Raw genomic sequence first — 23,950 nt, forward strand, 5'->3', positions numbered from 1 at the left:
GTCAACTTCCTGTTGATTTTACTATTTGAAGATCTGGATCCGGATCCGCGGATCCAGTCCAGGTTTTCTACTTCATCAATTTTTTGAATGATCAATTTCTAATCAATGGAGCAATTATTTTTGATTTCTTGCCCACCTTTGGAGTTACATCATGGCAAGTTAACTACACAACCCAAACCTCCACCAAAGTGGTCTTACCCTTTAAAAACTGATGAATAATCACATCGGACTCTATATGCAAGGAAATATGCAATGTTGCAGTGATAGTTGTGACAAAGTTGGAAAATACAAATTATATCTGTATTCATCCGGTGTGATGTGGTTATTTTTGTATGAATAATAATGGTTAAATAAACATAAACAATAACAACCACCTAATATAATAACAATTAACCCTTTACAGGGCCGTCCAGTGAGCTGGTTGCCCAGCAGCAGTCTGGCGGTCGTCAATGTGTCCTACTCGCCTACGGGCCGTCTGATTGGTCTGCAACGAGGAAGCATGAGTCAGAGGGTGGAGTATGACAGCTTTGGCCGAATTGTTACCAAGAGCTTTGTAGATGGCAAAGTCTGGGCCTACAGCTATATGGATAAGGTAAGGTTATCCCTATTCCACATTTGTATCCTTCCTCTTGATCCCATCCCATCCCACATGGGATTGCACAGTTACATCAAACAGCTGCAAAATCAGCATCTTAAGCCATAGGATATAAAATAGTACCTATTACCTTAGGATATACATTTCCTTCACATCCGATAATATGCTTTGTTCAAGGGTTACCCATCTGTATGTCCAACATGAATATCTTCTAGTTTACATTCAGCCCAACATACTTTACACCATGTCTCCTACGGCGCGGATGGTTTTACTCCCAAAAGATAGATAATATCTCTGCTATGAACCTGCTATTATATACTTCAAACCCCCAGCACCATAGTCCAGCATACGCAGGCTTGATAGAGCTTGGTGTAAGTAGTACAGTAGTAAAATCCATATTTCTCTTACAGTACTTTGGTCTTACTGATAACTCCCCCTAAAGCTCTGTCATCTGATTCAGAGAACACTGTAGCTTTAAAAATTCATATTGTCATCTAGGTGGAAACCAATATACTATACACTATAAGAACCAGTGTAATTCAAGTGTCTCTCCCCTAAACTAAACTGATGGACTGTGATGGGATTCTAAAATGTATTATTTGGGGAGTTCTTATCATTTAGTGTATTAGTTGTCACTACACCATTTCCACCAGTTTCTGCCAGTAAAACAACCTGGATGTGCAACATTCTCTTCACCCTGTTCTAGCTGTTTCATAGAATTAACTACTGTAGGTTGGTGCAAACCGTGTTGGAGAGAGGACGTCACCTTGCTTAAGCCCCAATGTTGTTGGAAACCAGCTAACTAATACATTGAATTACTCTGATACAAGCAATTAGTTGATCCAACCAAAGTTGTATATTTTAAAATCAATAGCTTTCTTGATGTCAATATAACAAGCACATTTATGCAGAACCTCTTTTAATTGATTTGTAATAAGTTTGCCTTCCTTTCCCGGGCCAATTTAGTTTTTTATCCAACACATTTGTTTTCTCAAGAAAGGTCATTAGTCTCTCGTGTGTATTGAAGTCAAATGTATATTCCGTACTCAATACATTAATTCCTTTAATTTAGGAGAATGCTTGGGTTATCCTTTTGGGATTTGGATATGGGAATGGATTTATAGTTCACTTAAAATGCTTTAAATAGGCACTGTAGAATCTGCTTCAGCTTAGGAGGTCTTAAAACTACATTAGGTACATCTTCTTTGCCATTTGTTTCCCCTAGTTTTGCACTTTTTAAACCTCTTACAAAGTAACTTCAGCATTAAGATCGTTTTCATCAGGGTTTTTTTATTTGATCTATTACTGATATCACAGATACAGACAGTAATAAAGAGCAATTTCAAAACCATTGTGGTTACAAAAAAAGACCCTTCATATCATCCATCTTTTAAACTTATTTAAACTAATGTTGTTTCATCAGTTTCTGTAATATACCATCTGGATTCTACAATTCCATAGAGACTGTAATTTACATGAAAAATGCAGAGGGTTTGATGTCAGAACCTTATCTAGATGCAGCACCAGCCTCCACTGGTATCTCCTTTTGTAGATTCTATGTTTTTGATCAAATTGATATTGACTCGCTCCATAGCTATTCAAGTGGCTCTGTACCTCAGGGTCACTTTATTAAGAACAAACACTCAGATTTATGAATAACTGCATACAAAAGGACTTGTTGTTTGAGGTTTATTAATTATTCATTAGTTTTGCTGCCCTTCATTTGTGACATTTCTTTCCACTTTGATTCCACGCTGCATACATTATATTACAACATATCCAGTCCCTCTTGTGAATAATGACACACTCTTATCTTAGTCGTTGACAATCATTGTAATCATTTTTGTCAGTAGTGGTAGAATAAACAGATACAATAGTAGCAATGCTATTAATTTCAGTAATGGTAATATTACGTTAAAACAGGATCCCTTCACTTTTCAGCATTTGCACCTTCATAAGCGAACAGGAGCAGCGTCCAACATTAGCAGTCCTGCCATCCACTGGTGTGTGTGTGTTTGTCTCTCCCTTCTCTTCCCTGACATTGCACATTGAATCAGTTTCATCCTTGGCATTTCAAAAGGTCAAAATATCCCTTTAAGTCTTCCCCTTTCTCCTTCTTTCATTTGATAGATTATAAGATTAACCCTGTGCCTTCCTGTTGCAGCAAAGCCAGTGCTGCTATCTTTTCTTTTTCTTTTTTCTATATATTTTGTTTAGGTCAACTTTGTAATTAAGTTCACTTCTGTTGTGGTGTATTCAACAAAGCGTACTTTGTTTTTTTGGCATGCACTGCTGCGGGGATCAAACCTGTGACCTTAAAGTTACAGGATGAGGGTTGTTTCTCGTTAACTCCAGAGTTCGTCCGAAATCGTTCTTCCTTCCTTCCTTTTCCTTGCCTCTTCTTTCATCTAGTTCCTGACTGCAATGGCTCCAGAGTGCCACAATCAAGTCCTAACACATTTCTTTCTTTCTTTCTTTCTTTCTTCCTTCCTTTACTTCATGCTTTCTTATTTGCTTGCTTTCTTGCTTGCTTGGTTTCTATCTATCTATCTTTCTTTCTTTCCTTCTTGCTCGCTTGCTTGCTTTCTATCTTGCTTGTTTTCTATCTTTCGTTCTTTCTGCCTGTCTTTCTTTCTTACTTTCTTTCTGTCTTTTCTTCGCTCGTTTCTTTCCCTTTTCCTGGCCTTTCCTTTCCCTCTTGTCTCCTCTTCTCTTCTCTCCTCCAGTCCATGGTGCTCCTTCTGCAACAGACCCAGCGTCAGTATGTGTTTGAGTTCGACCCGACGGGTCGCGTCACCTCTGTAACAATGCCCAGTATGGCGAGGCACACCATGACATCACATGTGTCTGTCGGTTACATACGGAACACCTACAACCCCCCTGAGAGCAACGCCACCGTAATCCATGACCTCAGTGAGGACGGCAGACTGACCAATGTACAGTACCTGGGGACAGGTACACCTCCTAGCTACATTATGCTCATGCATATGGATGACAGTTTTATTTAAAAATAAATAAAGCCATTATAATAATACAACCTGGAGGCGTGCATAGTTGAGCTGCATGGTGCCTTTCATTTTGAGGGGGGTATGGTAGTGTGTTTTAGCCCAGGTTCGTTTTTGACATTTTCAGCACCCTCTCGTGGACAGATTTGCTGACTGTGACAGACAGGCAGGCAGACAGACAGACAGCCTCATTACAATCGCCAGGCATTGCTTCGCGGCTCAACTGATATGAATAAATATGTCTACATTCAGCAGTGTGAAAAGGGGATGTTTACTGAGCCCTGGGCCCTTTCTGTTTATCTTTTAGTGTCTGCTCACAGCTTTCGAGGCGACAGACGCAAGAATGTATTCTGGCCAGTTCTGTTTTTTTCATTTTTAAATTGAATCTCTATTTTACATTTTTATCATCATGGCTAAAAGTGGAATTCTTTTTCAAGGAACTTCAGTTTTCAGATCATATCGCTATTCGGCCCCGCACAAAAGGTGACTTGCAGACACTCTGCAAGGCCTTTCCACACTATCTGCAGTACACTGCACCTGTACTAGAGATGGTATCATGTAGAGGTAGATAGCACCACTGTCATCTTACCCTGTTTCTGTCCTCCTTTCTCCTAACCTTTTTTTTCCCTCCACTCCATCCCCTCATAAACTCAGGTAAAAGGTACCCCAAAAAGCCTTTAACACCATTCCTCACAAATCCTCTCCTCTTTCTCCTCTCCTCTCCTCCTAGGCCGCAGGGTCCTGTATAAGTACAGTAAACTGGGGAAGCTGTCAGAGGTGCTGTATGATGGCACAGCTGTCACCTTTGGTTATGACGAGTCCACAGGTGTCTTGAAGATGGTCACTCTGCAGAGCGGAGGATTCTCCTGCACGATCAGATACAGGTGACACGCACGCACGCACGCACGCACGCACGTACGCGCACGCGCGCACGCTATGAACACATTGGCACATTATATACATGCATGCACACAGATACACAGACACTGATGGAGAGATAGTGCTTTTGGATACACAGTACAATCGTTAGTGTTTATTTACCTCCAACATCCACGGATAGACAGTCATTGATTTACCTGTCCATCTTCATATAATATGTAAAGTTAAATTAACACTAATGAACACTGAGGATTTTACTATGTAGTCCAGGGTGGATTTTAAAAGTACATCAGCACATCCTGTAAAGGCTTTCCTTGAGTGATTGTGAGTTAAGTGGTTGTATTTTAGTGATTCCAGTAAGACTAAAGGTGATCTCTCATCTCCTCTGACTGGCTCATTCATTCCATCTACCAGGATTTATTCATTGTCTCACCGTCATTTTAACTTGACTTTTCTCCTACTGTATGTAGGGGGTGACAACTGAGTGGAAGGGTACATTGTTCATAATCAATGTCAGTCACATTCTCTCCTTTGAATTAAATGGATTTCCTTTCATATGCAAAATAACAGCACAATCATTATGATGTTTACTATTCCAGGAAAGCAGACGCCCTGCTGGTCAAAAACATTGACTATGTCACTGTGGTGATTCATTTCCTTAAGTTATTGTTGGCGTTGTTGTTGTTATTGATGTTATTGTTATAACACTTGTTCTAACAGGAGAGTGGGCCCCCTGGTGGACAAGCAGTCGTATCGTTTCTCTGAGGAGGGCATGGTCAACGCACGGTTTGACTACACCTACCACGACAATTCGTTCAGAGTTGCGAGTTTGAAGCCCGTGATCGGCGAGACCCCCCTGCCCGTGGACCTGTATCGCTATGACGACATTTCGGGGAAGGTGGAGCATTTTGGGAAATTTGGTGTGATATACTACGACGTCAATCAGATCATCACCACGGCGGTCATGACGCTCTCCAAACACTTTGACGCTCACGGTCGGATAAAAGAGGTGAGATCATCACACCTTCATGTTTACATTTTGGGTGACCGCATATTGCAATAACATGTTCTATATTTATTCATATTATAATAATTAAAGCTGCAATCTGGGACTCATGTTAATGAATATGTATATTTAGCTTTCAGCATGATCACAGGTTTAAAAAGACAGGTGCCATTAAAAACACTGAATTAATATGCTGATTACAATTTAAAACTTCAATGTCAATATATAAAAAGTTCAGAATCTAAAATAGTGAATAAAATGTGATTTTAACTCATTTGTATGGTAGAGTACTGTATGTTAAGTAGCACATCTGTAGTGGCTTGAGGTGGTCCCGCTACTCTTACATTCAGAAATGTAGACCCTGGTGTGGAGCTCACAAGCTCAATATCTCCCCTGGCCAAGCTAAGGGAAATATTGCCTCTTGAACAAGCGGTAGAAATTAGGTCTCGCATACGGGGGGACCCGGGTTCCAATCATGGGTAGGACTTGAAACTTACGGATTGCGGCTTTAACTTATTCCTTCTGAAAATAATGACTCTTCTAGGTCCAGTATGAGATCTTCAGGTCGCTGATGTACTGGATGACGGTTCAGTATGACAGTATGGGTCGGGTTGTGAAGAGAGAGATAAAGATCGGAGCGTACGCCAACACCACCCAGTACAGATATGAATATGATGGAGATGGGCAGCTGGTAGGCGTTAAGGTGAGGGGTGTCTTTGTGTCAGTCAGTATCATCATGTCACATTAACCTTTTAGGCATTTAACCGATACGCAATACAATCCAGAGAGTTAATTCAACTCTAAGAGTGTAGAAATGGACATCCTATGACTTAAAATGCAAGTAACAGAAGAATACATTTAACATTGCAAGCAGTCTGCTACAGTCGAAGTGACAAGAACAACTATGAAACAAAGACATTACAAGTTTTTTTTTTGTGTGTTAGTGTATGACATTTTACCAAATGAATGTGTGAGTTATTTTTTTGCCTACTTTATTTCCAGGTGAATGATTGGTCGGCATGGCGCTACAGCTACGACCTCAACGGAAACCTTCACCTTCTGAATCCTGGCAACAGCCACCCGAGCAACGCCCATACCGGCAACCCCGGGGCCAGGCTCCTCCCCCTGCGCTATGACCTCAGAGACCGCATCACTAGACTCGGGGACATGCAGTACCGATTGGACGAGGACGGGGTGCTGAGTCAGCGAGGGTCCGAGTTCTTTGACTACAATTCCAACGGACTGTTGGAGAGGGCTTACAGTAGACTGCCTGGAGGCTGGAGCGTCAGGTCTGTCTATGTGTTTGAACTGTTAGTATCTTACAGTGGTGTAAAGTAACTAAGCACATTTACTCAAGTACTGTACTTAAATACAATTTTGAGGTACCTTACTTTACTGGAGTATTTCCAATTGTCTATACTTTTACTTCTACTCCACTACATCTCAGAGGCATATATTGTACTTTTACTCCACTACAATTATTTGAAAACTTTAGTTACTTACTTACTTTGCAGATATAAATTACATTATAAAACATACATTAACCACTTTTAGCCCTATTTTATACCTAGGCTATTTGTCGCATTGCGACGCGTTGTGAGCTTGTAGATCTGCTATTTTAAAAAAAAAATTACTTTTACTTTTGGTACTTTAAGTACATTTTGATACCAATACTTTTGTACTTTTACATTTATTTTTTTAATTTGGAACTTTTACTTGTAACAGAGTACTTCTACATTGCAGTATTGATACTTTTACCTAAGTAAAACATTTGAGTACTTTTTCCACCGCTGGTATCTTATCTTGGCTTGTTGATGGATACGGTCTCATCACAATTGACTTCTTGTACCAGGTACCGTTATGACGGTTTGGGTCGCAGAGTTTCAAGAAAGACGAACCAAGGAGAACATCTGCAGTTCTTCTATGCCGACCTGAACTACCCAGAGAGGATCAGCCACGTCTACAACCACTCAGGTGGAGAGATCACTGCGTTTTACTATGACCTTCAGGTAAAACGTCTGTCTGTCTGTCTGTCTGTCTGTGTCTCTGTTTATTTTTTGCTCTCTTTATCCTGTATATAATTCAGGACCATGTCGTTGTCCAAAATTGTTACATTTCAGGAAATAAAAAAAAGAACCTGTGTTCCAATGGATCCAAAGCAGATATTATTTAGTCACAAGCTCTTGTTAACATTTTCATTGTTTAAGAATTTATGAAACCCAAAGACAGACTTAACCACTTTAAACCTGGCGTTCCTATTTTGGTCATGTCATTATAGGTGAAAATGTGCAACATTTTTCAAAAATAGCAGATCTACAGCTACTTTCATACACTACTACATAAAAAGATGAAATACAAGGTTTCTGCCCTACAGGGTCGTGTATTTATGCTGCATTGTTATGCTGTGTGTGTTTGCAGGGCCATGTGTTTGCTATGGAGGTGACAGGTGGAGAAGAATACTACATCGCCTCAGATAACACAGGAACCCCTCTGGCTCTGTTCAGTAGCAACGGACTGCTGGTCAAACAGGTGAAAGAGACAAACGCATGAGACAGGCTTTCTTGTTTTATATTATATTATATTATATTATATTTTGTTCTATAATATTTTGTTCTATCTCAGATTCAGTACACGGCATATGGTGAGATATACCACGATACCAACCCAGACTTCCCATTGGTCATTGGTTTCCATGGCGGCCTGTACGATCCCTTGACCAGGTACAGCACTGTTTCTCAACGTCAGGTCCGGGGACCACCAAGGGTCCAAATGGACACTTACGGTTCTATTTTTCTGAGAGTGTACAAATGGACCCAAATGGATCCATAGGGGTCCATTCCGAATTAAAAAAAGAAAAACAGTGAGGATTTTACAGTGTAAATTGGGGTCCCATGGATGAAAATAAATGGTATCAAATGGGGGTCTGTGGCCTCATGCATATCAAACTGGGGGTCCTTGAAATTAAAAAAGGTTTAGAATCACTAACGTACAGTATTCTACTTTGGCCAATCATGAGACAGCAGAGATCTCTGTTTTATGTAAGAGCTGAACCGTTTAATTCTGCTAGACAACAATAACACCTTACCTCTGCCTATCAGTAACATGATCAGATCTTATCCGAATCAATGACAAGGTTAAAAGCTTGATTGATTTTGCGGCAGACAGAGGAGGAAATGTCCCTGCTTGTCATAATTCTAGAATCCAGGAAGATGTCAGTAAAGCCAGGGTTCAGTTTGCTGCAGTGTATGGGGGAGAAAATCTATACCTCTGCTTTTGATATCCCCTCGATGTGACGTCTTGTGAGCTTGTAGATCGGCTATTTTTGGTAATTATGTAAATGTCCCCCCCTCTGTTTTTGTTTTGTTTTCATAAATCAAACCCTGCATAAATCAGTCACTCATGTTAAATAAACAAAAGTTTACAGATAAATTGTATACACAGCTGCTGCCACACAACACGTCTTTCTCTTCCGTCTCCAGACTTGTCCATTTTGGCCAGAGAGACTACGATGTCCTGGCCGGCCGCTGGATGAGCCCGGACCACAGTTTGCTCCCCAGAACGGCCCATGACCCCGCCCCATTCAACCTGTACATGTTTAAAAACAACAACCCTCTGAGTGACGTCATCAGCCTCAAGAATTATGTGACAGGTGATGATGGATTGTTTTATACATGCTAGACAGGAGTGTGTGGAGAGCAGCGCAGCCATTCAGGAGTCCTGTCCTGAGTTTGTGTTGTCTAGACCGCACTCTCGTATGGCATCGCATACAGCTCTGTGACTTCTCCTTGTGTGAAAAAAGGTGTTTGGTTCATGCTAATAGGTTTTCTCTTCCCCGCTCTGTCTGTTTGTCTTGTGGGTCTATACCTCTCTCTCTCTCTCTCTCTCTCTCTCTCTCTGTTTGTCTTTCGTTCTCTGTCTTTTTGTCTGTCTGTCTATCTTTCTGTAGATGTTAAAAGCTGGTTGGTAATGTTTGGTTTCCAACTCAGTAATATAATCCCTGGATTCCCTCGACCTCCACTTTATTTCACTGAGCCTCACTATGAACTGTTGGCTAGCTACTACTGGGAAAAAACACAGGTATTCCTTCCTTCCTTCCTTCCTTCCTTTCATCCTTCCTTCTTTCCTTCCTTCCTTCCTTTCATCCTTCCTTCCTTCCTTCCTTGGTTCCTCTCTCCCTCATTTCCTTTTTTCTTTCTTGCCCTCCCCCATCCTCATCCGCTTGAAGTGTTCTCCTGTTGCTGAAGAACCTTCCCTAACGTCCCTCTCTTTTCCTTTCTTCTGTCTCCCCACCACCACCCAGTCAATATCAGGGGTTCAGCAGTCAATGGATCGTCTGAACCAGGCCTTCATGGCTCTGGAGGGCAGAACTCTGGATAAAGATCCGAAGCCGGGTCGAAAAGACCGACCCGGGTATTGGTTCGGGTCCCGGACTCCTGCTCTGCTTCGAGGAATAATGTTGGGCATAAGAGAGAGCCGCGTTGTTGCTGTCGCGTCCGGATTGGCTGGAGAGGACAGTAGAAAAATCGCTCAGGTGGGCAGGGTGAAGAATTAGGTCTAAACGTCAGGTTCCGGGGATCACCAGGGGGTTTAAATGGACCCTTACAGGTCTGTAACTCTGAGAGTGTACAAATGGGACCTTTACGGGGTCCATTTGGCTCCATTTGTACACTCTCAGAGTTAACTCATTGAGTGCCATTGACGTGTTTCACGTGTTTTACCGCAATGGCGCAACGTGCCAATGACGTGTTTGACGTGTTTTTGAAAAAAAAATGTAAAAAAAAAAACGTTCAGAACCCAAGATATCATCATTTGAAGATTTGCTGCTCCATTCACTTCTTGTTTAAAGTTGTACAATGCAGAATCACAAATAACGATTTTTAGCAACCTCTGCTGGTCACTACCGTCACTGCATACAATTTCCGTAGTCCTCGATTACCCAGAATTCCATTCGTTTTCACCGGAAGCCGGAAGCGTTTCAAAAAGCGATCTTTTAATTGTTTTATACTATCTACGGATCGTTTCTCTTAGCCAGTGGAGCATTAGTTACCATGAGCTGTGCTTTCTTTTTCTGTTCTTTTTCAATCTTCCAATCCTACATTCTCTTAAAATCAGCGTGAGGTTCCTTTTTGTTATTAGCGCGGTAGTTCCTGGCCAAACAGGAAACCGTTGCGGTAGTTCCTGGCCGACGTCATGACGTCGGCCAGGACGTCGGCCACGACGTCATGACGTTGGCCAGGAACGTCATTTTCCCGGGAAAGTCCCCCCCGTCCACGTTCAATAGAAAATATATAAATAAAAGGCTTCCGGGGGTGAAATTCATGGAGTGGGTGTTGTGAAACTTTTGCCACTCACAAAAGATATACAATTTAACTTTAGTTTTGTTGAAAACGTTACCTAGTATTACTTTAACTTATTACTGAAAAAGGCTGTATCTCGGCTCCTGAGCACTTTTTTTTTACTATGTATTTTTGGCTGGCAAAATGTTTGAAAATAGCAAATCTACAAGCTCACAATGCGTCGCATTGCTTTTTTACCGCAATGGCGCAACGTGCCAATGACGTGTTTGACGTGTTTTTGAAATTCACTTCTTGTTTAACTTATTACTGAAAAAGGCTGTATCTCGGCTCCTGGGCACTTTTTTTTTACTATGTAGTTTTGGCTGGCACAGTTTGCAATTAATTTTTTATTTCATTGGCACTGAATATTAACACATTTTACAGTGTAGATTGGGGTTTCCCAAAGATAAAAATTGTTCCATTTATACCGCCTCAGAGTTACAGACCCCGGGTGGGCCCCGGACCTGACATTGTGAAACAAGTGGTCTAAACAATACATTCTTTGTAATACATTGTTGATTGCATTGATGTAGTTCTGCCTTCCTCTTCCCTGCAGGTGCTGAACGGCGCCCTCTACTTAGAGGGCTCTCGATCAACAGTAGATGGGAGGGACTGCCACTTCCTCGTCAAGCTGGGCATAGCTGAGCCGGAGGTCCTCCCCCTGGGGGTCACTGGCGGCAGGAAGTCCCTGGACAACGGCCTCAACATCACCATCACCGGCCGCTCCCGCCGAGGTCTAATCATAGAGATCCACAGTGCGGCCATGTCTGTCAGCATACGCTACGGTCTGGGCGCCGAGGTGCTGGAGAGAGAGAGGGCACGGCTCGCGGAGGAGGCCCACGCTCGGGCCGTGGCGAGGGCCTGGGCGAGGGAGGTGCAGCGGGCAAGGGAAGGGAGAGAGAGGGATGGGGGGAGAGTGTGGGCAGAGGGAGAGCGACAGGAGCTGTTGTCAACGGGGAAAGTGAGTGGGTACGACGGATACTATATCCTGCCAGTGGAGCAATACCCCGAGCTTGGTGATAGCAGCACCAATATTCAGTTTCTTCGTCAAAACGAGGCAGGAAGGAGGTAACAGAAACTGGAGCCATTTCTCTGGCGCTATTTTGCACCCCTCCCAGATTAATTCAACCGAATGTTTACAGAGAGGGATGCAAAATAGCCTCGAAACGGAACAGTGGGATCTTTTGCACTGGAGGGAATCTGGACAAAAAAGAAAATTATATATATACTGTATCTGATCAAAAAAGCAGGAAAACAGGGTTTGTCCTTGTAGTTTGTAATGTTGGCAGTCTAGAAATTCAAGCTTATCATTTTGCACTAACTGTATATTGCTCTTGATAACAGCATCAGCTAAATGCCTAAAATGTAAATCTCCATTATAGATGTTTAGGACTGCTCGGACTCCCAAAAAAATAATTCTTAAAAGGGAATTTTAAGAGGAATGACAGGATCAAAATCTCCTGTGGGTTGTCATCACTTTTTTACACAGCTGAAATTGAAATTGAAATGAAAGGGACACTGATGAGGGATACCAAATGGCTGCTGTACATTGACTTCGCATAGGAACTGTGACATCACCAGATGTGACATCATCAAGACCCACACCCTGACCTTCCTACTGTGGTGACTGAGGGGAAACAGGGACCCCTCCAAACACCAGCGTTTTGCAAACTATGGTTTGAGGACTAAATATAGATCCCAAACTGTTTCTGGTGGGTCTTAAAAGTTTGTAAACTGTTGATTGTAGTATGTTTAGTTGATACTCTTTTCTAATCAACCTGTGTTACAGGGGAAGAGAGTGCAGAGTGTATGAGGTTTTCACACCAACCGAGAGAAAATGGAACGGGCAAAAATAACTTATTACTTCCTTACAGAATGTTCAAACTGCCAGCGTTGCCCAATAGACGTTACTGTACCTCTATTCATTTGTTACAGCCAGAAGAAACATCACCTCACTTCCTTGTTTGTCAGAACGTTGACAGAAGCTAAACGTTTGGACACCCATCATTAGCCAATGACTTATTAGTGTTGCTGTACAGTATGTCCTGCCTATTGCAGCACTGTTATTTGTGCTACAGTATTGCGGGCAATCAGCAAGCTGAAATCAGATGGTAGCACAGAAATGTAGTTGTCAAAACACAATATTATTACCAACAGGTAATAAAGCAGAGCAGACATAATCCGGAGATCACAAGGAGAAAGACACCTGATGGCAAATATGATTTGTCTTCAACCCTGACAATTGGGTTTCCAAAGCCACACAGACGTTTAGCACAGGGACCGGAATTCAGGTCCCATAGAACCCTGGACCCAGTCAGTTGGATACATAACATCAGTGACTCAACCTGGTCCTCTGGGAATGCATGTATGTATGTATTGTAAAATGAAACTAGAGAGGGGCGCTCAGTGGAGAACACATCTCCACCAGGAGGCATGCCCCTGCCTCCCTCCATCGTTGTGTCTCTGTGGTTCATGATGTGATGACATTGTTTTGGCGTTGTGCGTGTGTATGAAAAGGCACAGGGCAATGGGGGGGAAGGCTTTTTATAAAAGAATACTGATCATTAATGCCTTGTGTCAATGGTGTTTCTAAGGGCCAGACTGGGAACACAAATCAGGACAGGAATGTAAATAACAGGGGCCCCCATCTAAACTAGTTAGAGCAGGCAGCCAGCTGATCAGTCAGTCTATGACTATGGCCTAGTGGCAGTGTGCACAAGAAATGTGACACTCAGTCACCGCCGGTGAGGTTGCAAGATAGTCGCGCAATCTCACACAAACAGACACACAGACAGACACACAGACAGACAGGGGTGAAAACAAAATCGTCCGGCCCTGATTTGTGAATGGCCTGCATTGATTAAAATAAAATAAAGATAAAATCAATTATAAATAATCAATTATAATGCTGTTTTCTTATTATTATGCATCCTTAGTGCAGGATAAGAAAGAAGTGGATGGAACCTTTAGTTTTACTTTCAACACAGCTTGGCAGTCAGAGGCCTACTGGATCCCTAGAAAAGACGATAGCTGGGAAATGTAATATTTCTGAAACAAAGAAACCTCAGTCTCTGTCTCTTTACCTCTATTGCTGTCTGTCTTTCTGTCTGTCTTGCTGTCTCTATATACACAGTAGCTCGCTGTTGCAGATAAAGTGTTCAGAACGTTCTGATACTATGTAAATTAATTTCATTTTTCCTCTTGAGTTCTTTATATTGCACTAAAACGACAATCATGAGGAACGTGTGCTTAGAACAATTTGTATAGAATTTTGACTTAGACAAAACATTATCATTTCTTCTCTGTTTTTGTAAAGATTCAAATATGTTCTTAATGTTTGTTGATATTTCACTTTGGCAGAAGAAAATGTTTCAGTCAATGTGTCTAAAGGAACCATTTAATGACCATAGGCAGAAGGCAGTCATTGTACTGGTTAGCTCACAAGTGTGAATGTGTACTGTATGACTGTGACTTTTTTCAAACTGAAAACCAGTATTGGTGCTCAACCATTCATGAATTTCTATGGAGGTGTGTGTACTAATATAATCGCTGTCGGGCGGAAACCTTATGTGTCGTTACTTTTCAGAAAATGAAAAAAAAAAAAAGAATCTGTGTTCCAATGGAATCCAATGTAGTAACTATTTAGTCACAAGCTCTTGTAACTACATACATTTAATATTTATAGAGTAACTTGGTAAAAGAGAATGTGAGCACTCATCAGTTAATAGTTCCCTTATCAGGTGCGTGGCTCTGAAAAAATCAAGTAGCTTGAAAAGATCAGCAGCACTCTCTTTTAGGATCTCTTATTTATTCATGATGCTGAGTGCAGGTGATCTGTTTAAGCTAAATATTTATAAAACACCACAGACAGACTTTTTTTAATACAGTTTTTATTTAGAGTAGCCAATTAGTTGTTTACCCCTTTTTCTTCCCAATGTAGTCGTTATGCCAATTCATTCCTCCCCACACACATTTCTGTATGTTGTCACTGCTGTCGTATCCTACTGACTCCACCTGCCAGTGAGGAGCCCCCACCGGGAGGACGTAGAGCCTTCGTGCTACTCCTCCCGCTTGACACTCCCCGCTGACAGGTGCCGACCCAGCCCGTAGGAGTACATGCAATGACCGATATCACCCTCCCCGCCCGGCTTCCCTCCCCCAAACACGGGGCCAATTGTGTTCGTTTAGACGCTCAACAAAAAGATTAATTTGAAAAGATGAAATATGGACATACAATGTTTCTGCCCAACAGCGATGATATGTAAAATTGTATGTTAAGAAGGCACGATCTGCAGTTAGCCAGATGACTGGGAAAGGGGGGAAAAAGAAGAAGAAGTAGGCCTACTACTGTATTTATTGCTGGGTGTTGCTTTTTTTTCTTTGCTTTTTTTTGTATACTGATGTCTGGTTGCCATGCAAATGTGAGCTTCCATTATGAACAGCACTTGAAAAGTACAAAAGTTTCACTGTTTATTTCGAAAATGAGATATTTGCCATTTGGAAAAAAAGAAAGAAAATAGAAAAAAATACTTCAAATTGCACATGTTCTTCTTTTGACAAAATAATCCAACAATTTTTAAGAATAATGAATAACATTCAATCCTTCCTCAATATGTAGATATTGAATGTTGTAGTTAAAAGGTATTTTCTCTTTCCAAAATGCTTATAGGCCTATGGCGGTATGGTTTTAAATAACCCATCACTTTAATTTTTCATGTATTTTCACAATGTTCTCTGCCTAAATGAGTAATTATGTTTATTTTGTTGTGTATAGTAATGGCAAAGATTGTGTAAATGGTAACATTATTTACAATCAGTGTTGGTTAGTAAATGTAATAGTAATCCTTGGATTACATAGTCACATTACAAAAAAAGAAACTACCTGTGCAGTCTGATTCCAGTGCTTCTGAGGGATCACATTATCAAATTAGGTGTATTGGGAAATTACAATTTGAAAGATGAAGACATTGTAAATGTCTCAGCTTCCTTAAGATTCATAATTGTTATATAGCACTTTAAATAGTTACAAGATTTTGTAAAAAAAAAAAAATCAAGCATATTACTATTATAGTCCTGTAACTGTAAGTCTTGAGAAAGTTATGTTGCTTAATTAGATTACATGCAGTCAGAAGTAATCTATTGGGTAATTCATTATTAATTGTTGTACCATATGATGCAATCAGAAATGATCTGTAACTGATTACATTTTCACAGCCAGGTAATCATGCACATCATACTTCTGCAATTAACTCCAAAGGGGTGTTCAATAAAAACTCTTTTTAATAAGTATTTCTAGTGACATAAATGATTGTCCAATCATTCTTTTGAGTGAGCAAAGTGTCAATAAATTGTTGACTTTTTGAGTACTGACCAGGATTTTCACATTCAGCTCCATTTGTTCACTTAGCGATTTAGGTTTTCAAACCATTATTCTCAATCAGAACATAAAGTGAGTGAGCAAAGGGACACTCAGGAGCCTAAAGTTCCTGCTCATCACCGTGGAGACTAGGGATTCAGATCCTCCGCAGTGCCACCGGCTTGGCCGGGCGTTCCAAGCAAGCACAATGGCCATGTTTGCACAGAGGGGGGTGGGGGTATTTCCTGTCACTACACTAGTGACTCTGGGTTGGATGTTTTAGTGGGGTGTGGAACTAGGAGGAATAGCATGTACCTCTGTATGTCCATGGAGAATTGGGAATTGGCGTAACGACTCAGTTGGGCAAAAAAAGAAAGAATGGAAAAAGGAATTGTCTTGAGTGAGCAGAAAGAATAATCTGGGACTTTATGGTTCAGTATATGGCTCTGAAGCTCGTAGAAGTTTGTTTCTCTAGGTTATGTTTTTTTTTGTCTTTGCTCACCTCACATATCTAATCGACCCTTGTTTCTAAAGCAGGTTGCTGTACTGAGACAGCTGCTATTGGAAATTGGAGATAACCGAAAACATCTTTCAAATTCTGTTGACTTAAATTTGATGTAATGTTATTCTGAATTCTGCTCTCTAGGTTTTGATATCCTTTCAGTTGGGGAAGATAATGTAATGGCCGGTGGGTTTCTGATCTGAAAGAATAGTCATGACAACAACTTTTCAGAGGAGCACTTTTATGTATAACCACCGTTATAACACTGGCACACAAAGCACCAAACCAACTCACAAAGCACAAAAGGGAGGGGAATGATAACACATAATCCCGCAACAACAATACACAACAATATACAAACGCGTGTGCGTCCGAGGCATGCTGGGAAGTTTACTAGGCCACCAACTGTCTGGGTCGACATAGACCTTACCTGAGGGGTTCTACTGACCCCAGTAACCCGCTCACCCAACACAAAGTGTTGGGATGCTGAGTTGTGCACTTCCCTCCTCAGTATGATAGTTGTGTGGTGTGGAGGATCTATCTGTCTCCACCCAGTTCTCTTTTTCTCAGACTGCCCCAAGGCAAAGGCCCTCAAAGCAAAGTCCTCACACAGGCCTGTTTCTGCCGCGATTGTCGGGGGCCGTGTACACGCCAGGTCGGACCCTTCTGGTTAGAGCAGTGCATGTCCCTTAGGAAGTTCAGCCAGTAAACCCGGCACAATGTTATTATGTAGTCAGGGGCTGGTTGGGGCTGGTCAGTTAGACGCCACAAGTCATGGTTCTCTGCATCGACAATCTGGGAACTCATTCGGTAAAATGGGTAAATGTTTTTGCCTAGGAACTCGGTTTGGCCTCTCCCCTTTCTTAGTCCACTTCCTGCGTGCTTCTGCGTTTATTCCTACTAACAACAACACTACATGTTTAGGGCAGTGTTGCTGACACATTCTGTTGTTAGCAGAATCTGAGAGATTGCTGCATCAATAACAGCCATACTGACCCCTCTGCTTCATTGGCTTCATCCTATCCTATATTACAGTGGTTCTCAACCAGTGGTCCTTGAGGGGGTTCTAGGTGGTCCCCAGCTAAATGATGGAGAGTTGGTAACCAAATTTTACGCTCTCAATAGTTAAATTATTGTTAAACATCTGCATTACTTAATTAAAGAATTGTTATTTTGATCAACGTTTGCCTGTTATCTCTCCTATGGTACCAACATCAATACAGCATGGAATTGTGGACAAAACCATATGCAACGATAACAAAATATTCTAAGTCTTGGGTCTGAGAGGCTAAATCTCATCAAATGGTGGTCCGTGGCTCAAATGCCAAATAATTAATGGCCTTGATGTGAAAAGGATTGAAAACCACTGCTATATTACAATTGCCTAGACAGGGTGGGTGGTCGGGCAGGTGGACTGACGGTGGACGTCACAAACGTAACATGCAGGACCGATCCGCACCAAACTTGGCACAAACACTGGTCAGGGGTCTGCCATCAGAATAGCCACACCATGGGGCAGGGAACCTGGGTGCCACAGGGCGCACGGTTGCTCCAATCCTCACCAAACTTGGCACAAACACTGTTCAGGGGTCTGCCATGACAATAGCCACACCATGGGGCAGGGAACCTGGGTGCCACAGGGCGCACGGTTGCTCCAATCCTCACCAAACTTGGCACAAACACTGTTCAGGGGTCTGCCATGACAATAGTCACACCAGGGGCCACGGGTGCTTCCGTGAGTCTTATTCCATCCCTGAACATAACACATGAAATCCCCCAGTGCATTCCAATTGCAAACAACACAATAACATAAAGTCTTTGTGCCCAGAGGCATGGATCGAAGGAAAGTCAGAGCCACAAACCACCCACTGGACACTACAATAAAATATATGTAGGCCCGTATACAAATTCAGTGGGTTGAACTTGCAAAGGTTAAGAGCTGGATGTCTTTTTCTACCTGTTTAAAAACAGCTCTATTTTTTACTATGAAATTAGTCAAAAAATGGGACAATATTGCCATCAAGCGGCCAAATAGGTAAACTGAAGGCATCAATAAAAAAAGCTAATCTTTTTTATTCTTCTTTACATATTTATTGACTGTGTACATGTACTCAAAGTACTGTAATTAAGCAAAACATTTGAGTACTTTTTCCACCACTGCAAAAATGGAATAAAGACAAAAATAAGAATATAACAGGTATTTAGTTGAAGCAGAACATATTTTAAAGCAAAAGAAAATAATAATAATATGGTCCAAACTCCCTTGTGGTATTTGTCACTGTATATTTGCATATACAGTGACATATATATATAAATATATATATAAATATACATATATATATAAATATATATATATTATAACAGTTATATGTTCTCTGCATTTAACCCATCCTAAGTAACGGGAGCAGTGGACGCTACAGAGCCTCAGGGAGCAGTGGGCTCAGGGTCAAGGGGTCAAGCAGTGGACTCAGGGTCAAGTGTCTTGCTCAAGGACACTTTGACACATGGCTGAGGCCTGGACTCAAACCTGGGACCTCTGACTTCCCAGGCAGGCTCTATAACCAGGGAACATGGAATAGATTTATGTATATACGAGTACTGCACATGCTGTTTTTCTACAACTGTTGTCCTGTACCTCCATCAAATAAAATGAAATGTAATAAAATAAACTGGTGTTAAATAGCTGGTGGAAAAGAGAAGTAAACGGGCACTGATAAACACATCACAGTTGAGGTGAAGAAATCGTGAACTTATGAGGAAGAGAATCAAACTGATGGTGGAGGTTGAATGAACAAAAGTCAAATAGCCAGTTTGTCAAGAGAGAGAACTCTGTGTAAATCATGCTGTACAGAATGTCCATGTTGCAAGTGTGAAGCGTGTGAGGTTGCGTGACAAGGAAACAAATACATTTTCCAAAGGTTTCCCCTCTCTCTCTCTGTATCTTGTTCCATCTGTGAACATCAAGTTGAATATCTAGTTTTGGATAGACAATGGTCTAATTGTACAGTACAGTACTCAAGTTCTGTACTTAAGTACACTTTTTAGGTATTTTTACTTTAATGGAGTATTTCATTTTGACCAAGAAGTCTGTGCCCAATATATTACGGTCCCTTGCCTGCTTTTGGGTGCCGACCCACTGGTTGAGAAACAGTGCGGTAGAGCAAGGGTCTTCAATGTTTTTTTGTTTTGTTTTTGTTTGTTTTTTGGTGACCTTTTTCATCCCGCCGGGGAACTTGTTTTCAGCTTCACCCAGCTGAGTGCTGCCCACAGAGGAGCGCAGAGGATGAAGCAGTTCAAATCAAATCAAACTTTATTTATAGACTAGAAAAGTGCTCCTTGGAGCCAGGTCAGGTAGGTTATTGTTACCTCCTGGTGGCGCTATAATAGGCCAATGTGAAAAGGGTTGCTTCTTAGGCCATTCACGGCAATCGGACACTGCATTCATGATTTGAGGCATTTTGTTCCAAAAATGTGTTTTGCTAAATTAGACCTGCTGGTGGAGCTATAACAGGCCAATGTGAAAAGGGTGGCATTTCTTCCTTGGCCTGGTGGGAATATGCGTGCAAAATGTCACTGAAATTGCATGCTGCGTTCATGATTTGAGGCATTTTGTTCAAAACGAACCAATCCTGCAAACTTTGGAAGCCAATCTTAGGCAATCAGGTTGGAATATGGAAAATCGGACAGATCCGTGTTGATAACATGACTATAGAGATACTGTGTACCGATTTGTGTGATGTTTGGATAAATTCTGTAGGAGTACTATCAACATTTTTTGTTGTTGCACAAATCGGCCTCTGGTGGCGCTATAACAGGCCAATCTGAGGCCAGAGGTTCTGAATTGGCATCCAGAGAGTGTGTGTGCACAGTTTCGCAGTGACCGGGCCAACGGTGCTGGAGATCAGCTGCTTACAGGACACTTACGGGTCCATTTGTCAGCTACAATCAGCTTACATTTTGTCAGCTACAGTCAACACCACAGATTCATATGTTTTTATTTCGCTACATCAGCCTGTGTTTGTCCTTGGACTGTGTTCAAACTGTCAAGCTTTTGTTCAAGAGACTGGGGAGTGTGTGGGGGAGTATCTGTCTGCTCTCTCCCAATCATCTGCATGCGAGTAGGAGGCTGGAGCAGAGCTGGACGCTGGCTGCGTCCTGCTTACAGTCTGTAGGTCCTGCTCTGTGGGTCTAGGTCGGTTTGCGGAGTCGTGTACGAATAATTCTTATTATTAACTCATTAAGTCGTTCATTACCATACTGAACTTGATAAAATGTTAAGTACATTCAGATCCCAGCTGAAACCCTGCCTGAAATATCAACTATCCAAATGGACTGAAGATTAACTATTTAGGGTTTTCAGAAGAAAGATGGCCTCCAAAAGCTTTTCAACAGTGTCAGAAGAGGAACAGCAACAGATCTACCATGGACGCAGGCTGCTCGAAGCAATGCTGATGCCCAAAATGATGTTACACAGAACAGTGTTGCTTTTATGTCACTTTCAAGTCTCCCATCATCTTCAATAGGCTACAACCAACAGATACAGAACTGTTATATTAACACTGGACAGAGTAGCGGAGTATGCTTCCTTCCAGCAGCAAATCAACTGTAGATAAGAGCTGCAGACCACAGAATTAAAGTTAAGGTTTGTTTATTCATGCTCAAATAGCAGTTTACAAAAGGGAATATTTGCAGTGTCTATGATTAAAATGAAAAGATGATAAAAACACGCTGAATCACTACACTGTGTGAGAAAACTTAAAGCAGAAGCTAAATGTCCTCCCATCTCACCAGAGAATTTATATACAGGAGAGAAGGAATGTGAAGGGAGTATTATTGTGTGTGTGTGTGTGTGTGTGTGTGTGTGTGTGTGTGTGTGTGTGTGTGTGTGTGTGTGTGTGTGTGTGTGTGTGTGTGTGTGTGTGTGTGTGTGTGTGTGTGTGTGTGTGTATGTGTGTGTGTGTGTGTGTGTGTGTGTGTGTGTGTGTGTGTGTGTGTGTGTGTGTGTGTGCAGGGATGAGCTGTAGGGGGTGCTATGGGGGGTCCCTTAGTTCTGGCGCTGGCTGGGGGGCTGGGTGCTCCACATGCACGCGCGAGCACGCACAGACAAGACAAAGACAAGTTGTCTGATTATTTTAAGTACTTATGTGTGGGTGAGTCTATGTAAAGGGCTTTTATATAAAACTAAAAGGAAAATAAAATAATTAATTAATTGAAACAAAAATAAAAACAACAAATTAACAATGCAACTAAATAATAAGATATCATTACATTAAAAATCACATGTTGAATACAGTATTTCAACTAGCACTGAGCTGATTGGCTATGTGCACATGCGTGCACGTGCACGTGAAGTCAGAAAATATAGCCCCCCTAGTTCAAAAATCCACAGCTCATCACTGTGTGTGTGTGTGTGTGTGTGTGTTGTGTGTGTGTGTGTGTGTGTGTGTGTGTGTGTGTGTGTGTGTGTGTGTGTGTGTGTGTGTGTGTGTGTGTGTGTGTGTGTGTGTGTGTGTGTGTGTGTGTGTGTGTGTGTGTGTGTGTGTGTGAGTGAGAGAGGAGTTTAGTCTGTGTGTGTTTGATTAGCATAGTACCGGTACTATATAAGAGCATCATTTCATGGCAGTGGTGGAAAGTAACTAAGTACATTTACTTGGGACGGCAGTGGCTCAGGAGGTAGAGCGGCCGCTGGGAACCGGAAGGTAACTCCCCCAGAGATACTGTCGAAGTGTCCTTGACCTTGAGCAAGACACTCCCCAACCGTCAGTGAATGTGTGTGTGTGAATGGGTGAATGTAATGCACATTGTAAAGCGCTATATAAATGAACCATTCACAATTTCCTTGAGTACTAAGTGCAATCTTGAGGTACTTTTACTTTACTACTGTATGTTTTACTCCACTACAATTATTTGAAAACTTTAGTTCAAGTTACTTTGTAGATTTTTTTTATTTTGATAAAACATACATTAACCGATTACACCCAATTTTATACTTTGGCTATTCAAAAATAGCCCATCTAATAGCTCAAAACGTGAGTTGTGAGCTTGTAGATCGGCTGTTTTCGAAAAAGTTGGACACATTTAGAAAAATCTGAATACTTTGACGTTGGTACTCTAAAGCATCGTTTGTTGACAACATTTTTGTACTTTTACTCAAGTCAGATTTTAAATGCAGGCCTTATACTTGTATCAGAGTATTTTTTTTTCATGTGGTATTGCTACTTTTACTCCTTTTACTAGGGGTGCGTTTGGAAATACAGCACTGAGCGCACTGGCCAATACAAACTAATAGGCGAGTGCGCTCCGGTGCGCAATTTCCAAACGCACCCTATGTAAAACATGTGTGCACTTCTTCCACCACTGTTTCCTTGCATTTTAATGGGCTGCAGGACAGATCAGTCACCAGGCTAATCTGGGCCTGGCAGTTCCTATATAACAAATATTGTTGCCATCAGGCAGAAATCTCAAAACTCCATATTTCAACTTTTATTTCTTTTTGGAAATGAATGCCCTACTTTGGCATACAAGTTTTGGCAACAGTGAGTTACACACAAAAGGATCTGCTAGGGTATGCTCAAATAACTACATTGGATCTATTGGAACACAGGTTCTTTTTTCCATTTTCTGAAAAGTAACAGTTTTGGACATACAAGGTTCCCACCCGACAGTGATGGTATATGTATTAACTGGTTAAATGGTGCATATGAAACAGCCTACTGTATCACCTACTGTATCAGTTTGAAGAAGGAAGTAGTGCCAGATGCTTTTACAATTAGAACACTATCAGTTGGTAATACAACAGCTTCCATGTTATTTCTATTCATTTTATGGTTTATTTATCTCCCCTCATTCTCCATTCCAGAGGTCTTTCCTGCCCAACTACCAGTGAAGAAACAATTCTGCTGTGACCAGTGTGGGAATAACTTCTTCAGCAACAGTCATCTCAAACGTCACCAGAAAATTCATACAGGAGAGAAGCCCTACCGCTGTGACCAGTGTGGGGAAAAGTTCAGCCTAAGTAGTAATCTCAAACGTCACCAGAGAATTCATACAGGAGAGAAGCCCTACCACTGTGACCAGTGTGGTGGAAAGTTCAGCCAAAGTAGAAGTCTCAAACGTCACCAGAGAATTCATACAGGAGAGAAGCCCTACCCCTGGGCCCTGTGACCACTGTGGGGAAAAGTTCAGCAAAAGTAGTAGTCTCAAAATTCACCTGAGAATTCATACAGGAGAGAAGCCCTACCACTGTGACCACTGTGGGGAAAAGTTCAGCC

General features: G+C 41.6%; 1 protein-coding gene across 1 annotated transcript in view; it reads left to right on the top strand.

The window, feature by feature from the left end:
- Positions 1-14,413, top strand: part of LOC308090989 (teneurin-2-like) — a 133,741-nt gene extending 119,328 nt beyond the window's left edge. Inside the window, exons 31-43 of the mRNA XM_080436264.1 lie at positions 404-592; positions 3,322-3,550; positions 4,331-4,484; positions 5,200-5,488; positions 6,030-6,188; positions 6,488-6,774; positions 7,338-7,494; positions 7,904-8,014; positions 8,108-8,205; positions 8,965-9,134; positions 9,432-9,562; positions 9,786-10,016; positions 11,378-14,413. Coding sequence (XP_080292390.1) covers positions 404-592; positions 3,322-3,550; positions 4,331-4,484; positions 5,200-5,488; positions 6,030-6,188; positions 6,488-6,774; positions 7,338-7,494; positions 7,904-8,014; positions 8,108-8,205; positions 8,965-9,134; positions 9,432-9,562; positions 9,786-10,016; positions 11,378-11,893 — 2,721 coding nt within the window. The 3' untranslated portion in view covers positions 11,894-14,413. The remainder of the gene's footprint in view (positions 1-403; positions 593-3,321; positions 3,551-4,330; positions 4,485-5,199; positions 5,489-6,029; positions 6,189-6,487; positions 6,775-7,337; positions 7,495-7,903; positions 8,015-8,107; positions 8,206-8,964; positions 9,135-9,431; positions 9,563-9,785; positions 10,017-11,377) is intronic.
- The last annotated feature ends 9,537 nt before the right edge of the window (positions 14,414-23,950 follow it).

This window comes from Gymnoscopelus braueri, assembly GCF_963280865.1.
Source record: "Gymnoscopelus braueri genome assembly, chromosome: 8".
In the NCBI taxonomy this organism is placed as follows: Eukaryota; Metazoa; Chordata; class Actinopteri; order Myctophiformes; family Myctophidae; genus Gymnoscopelus; species Gymnoscopelus braueri.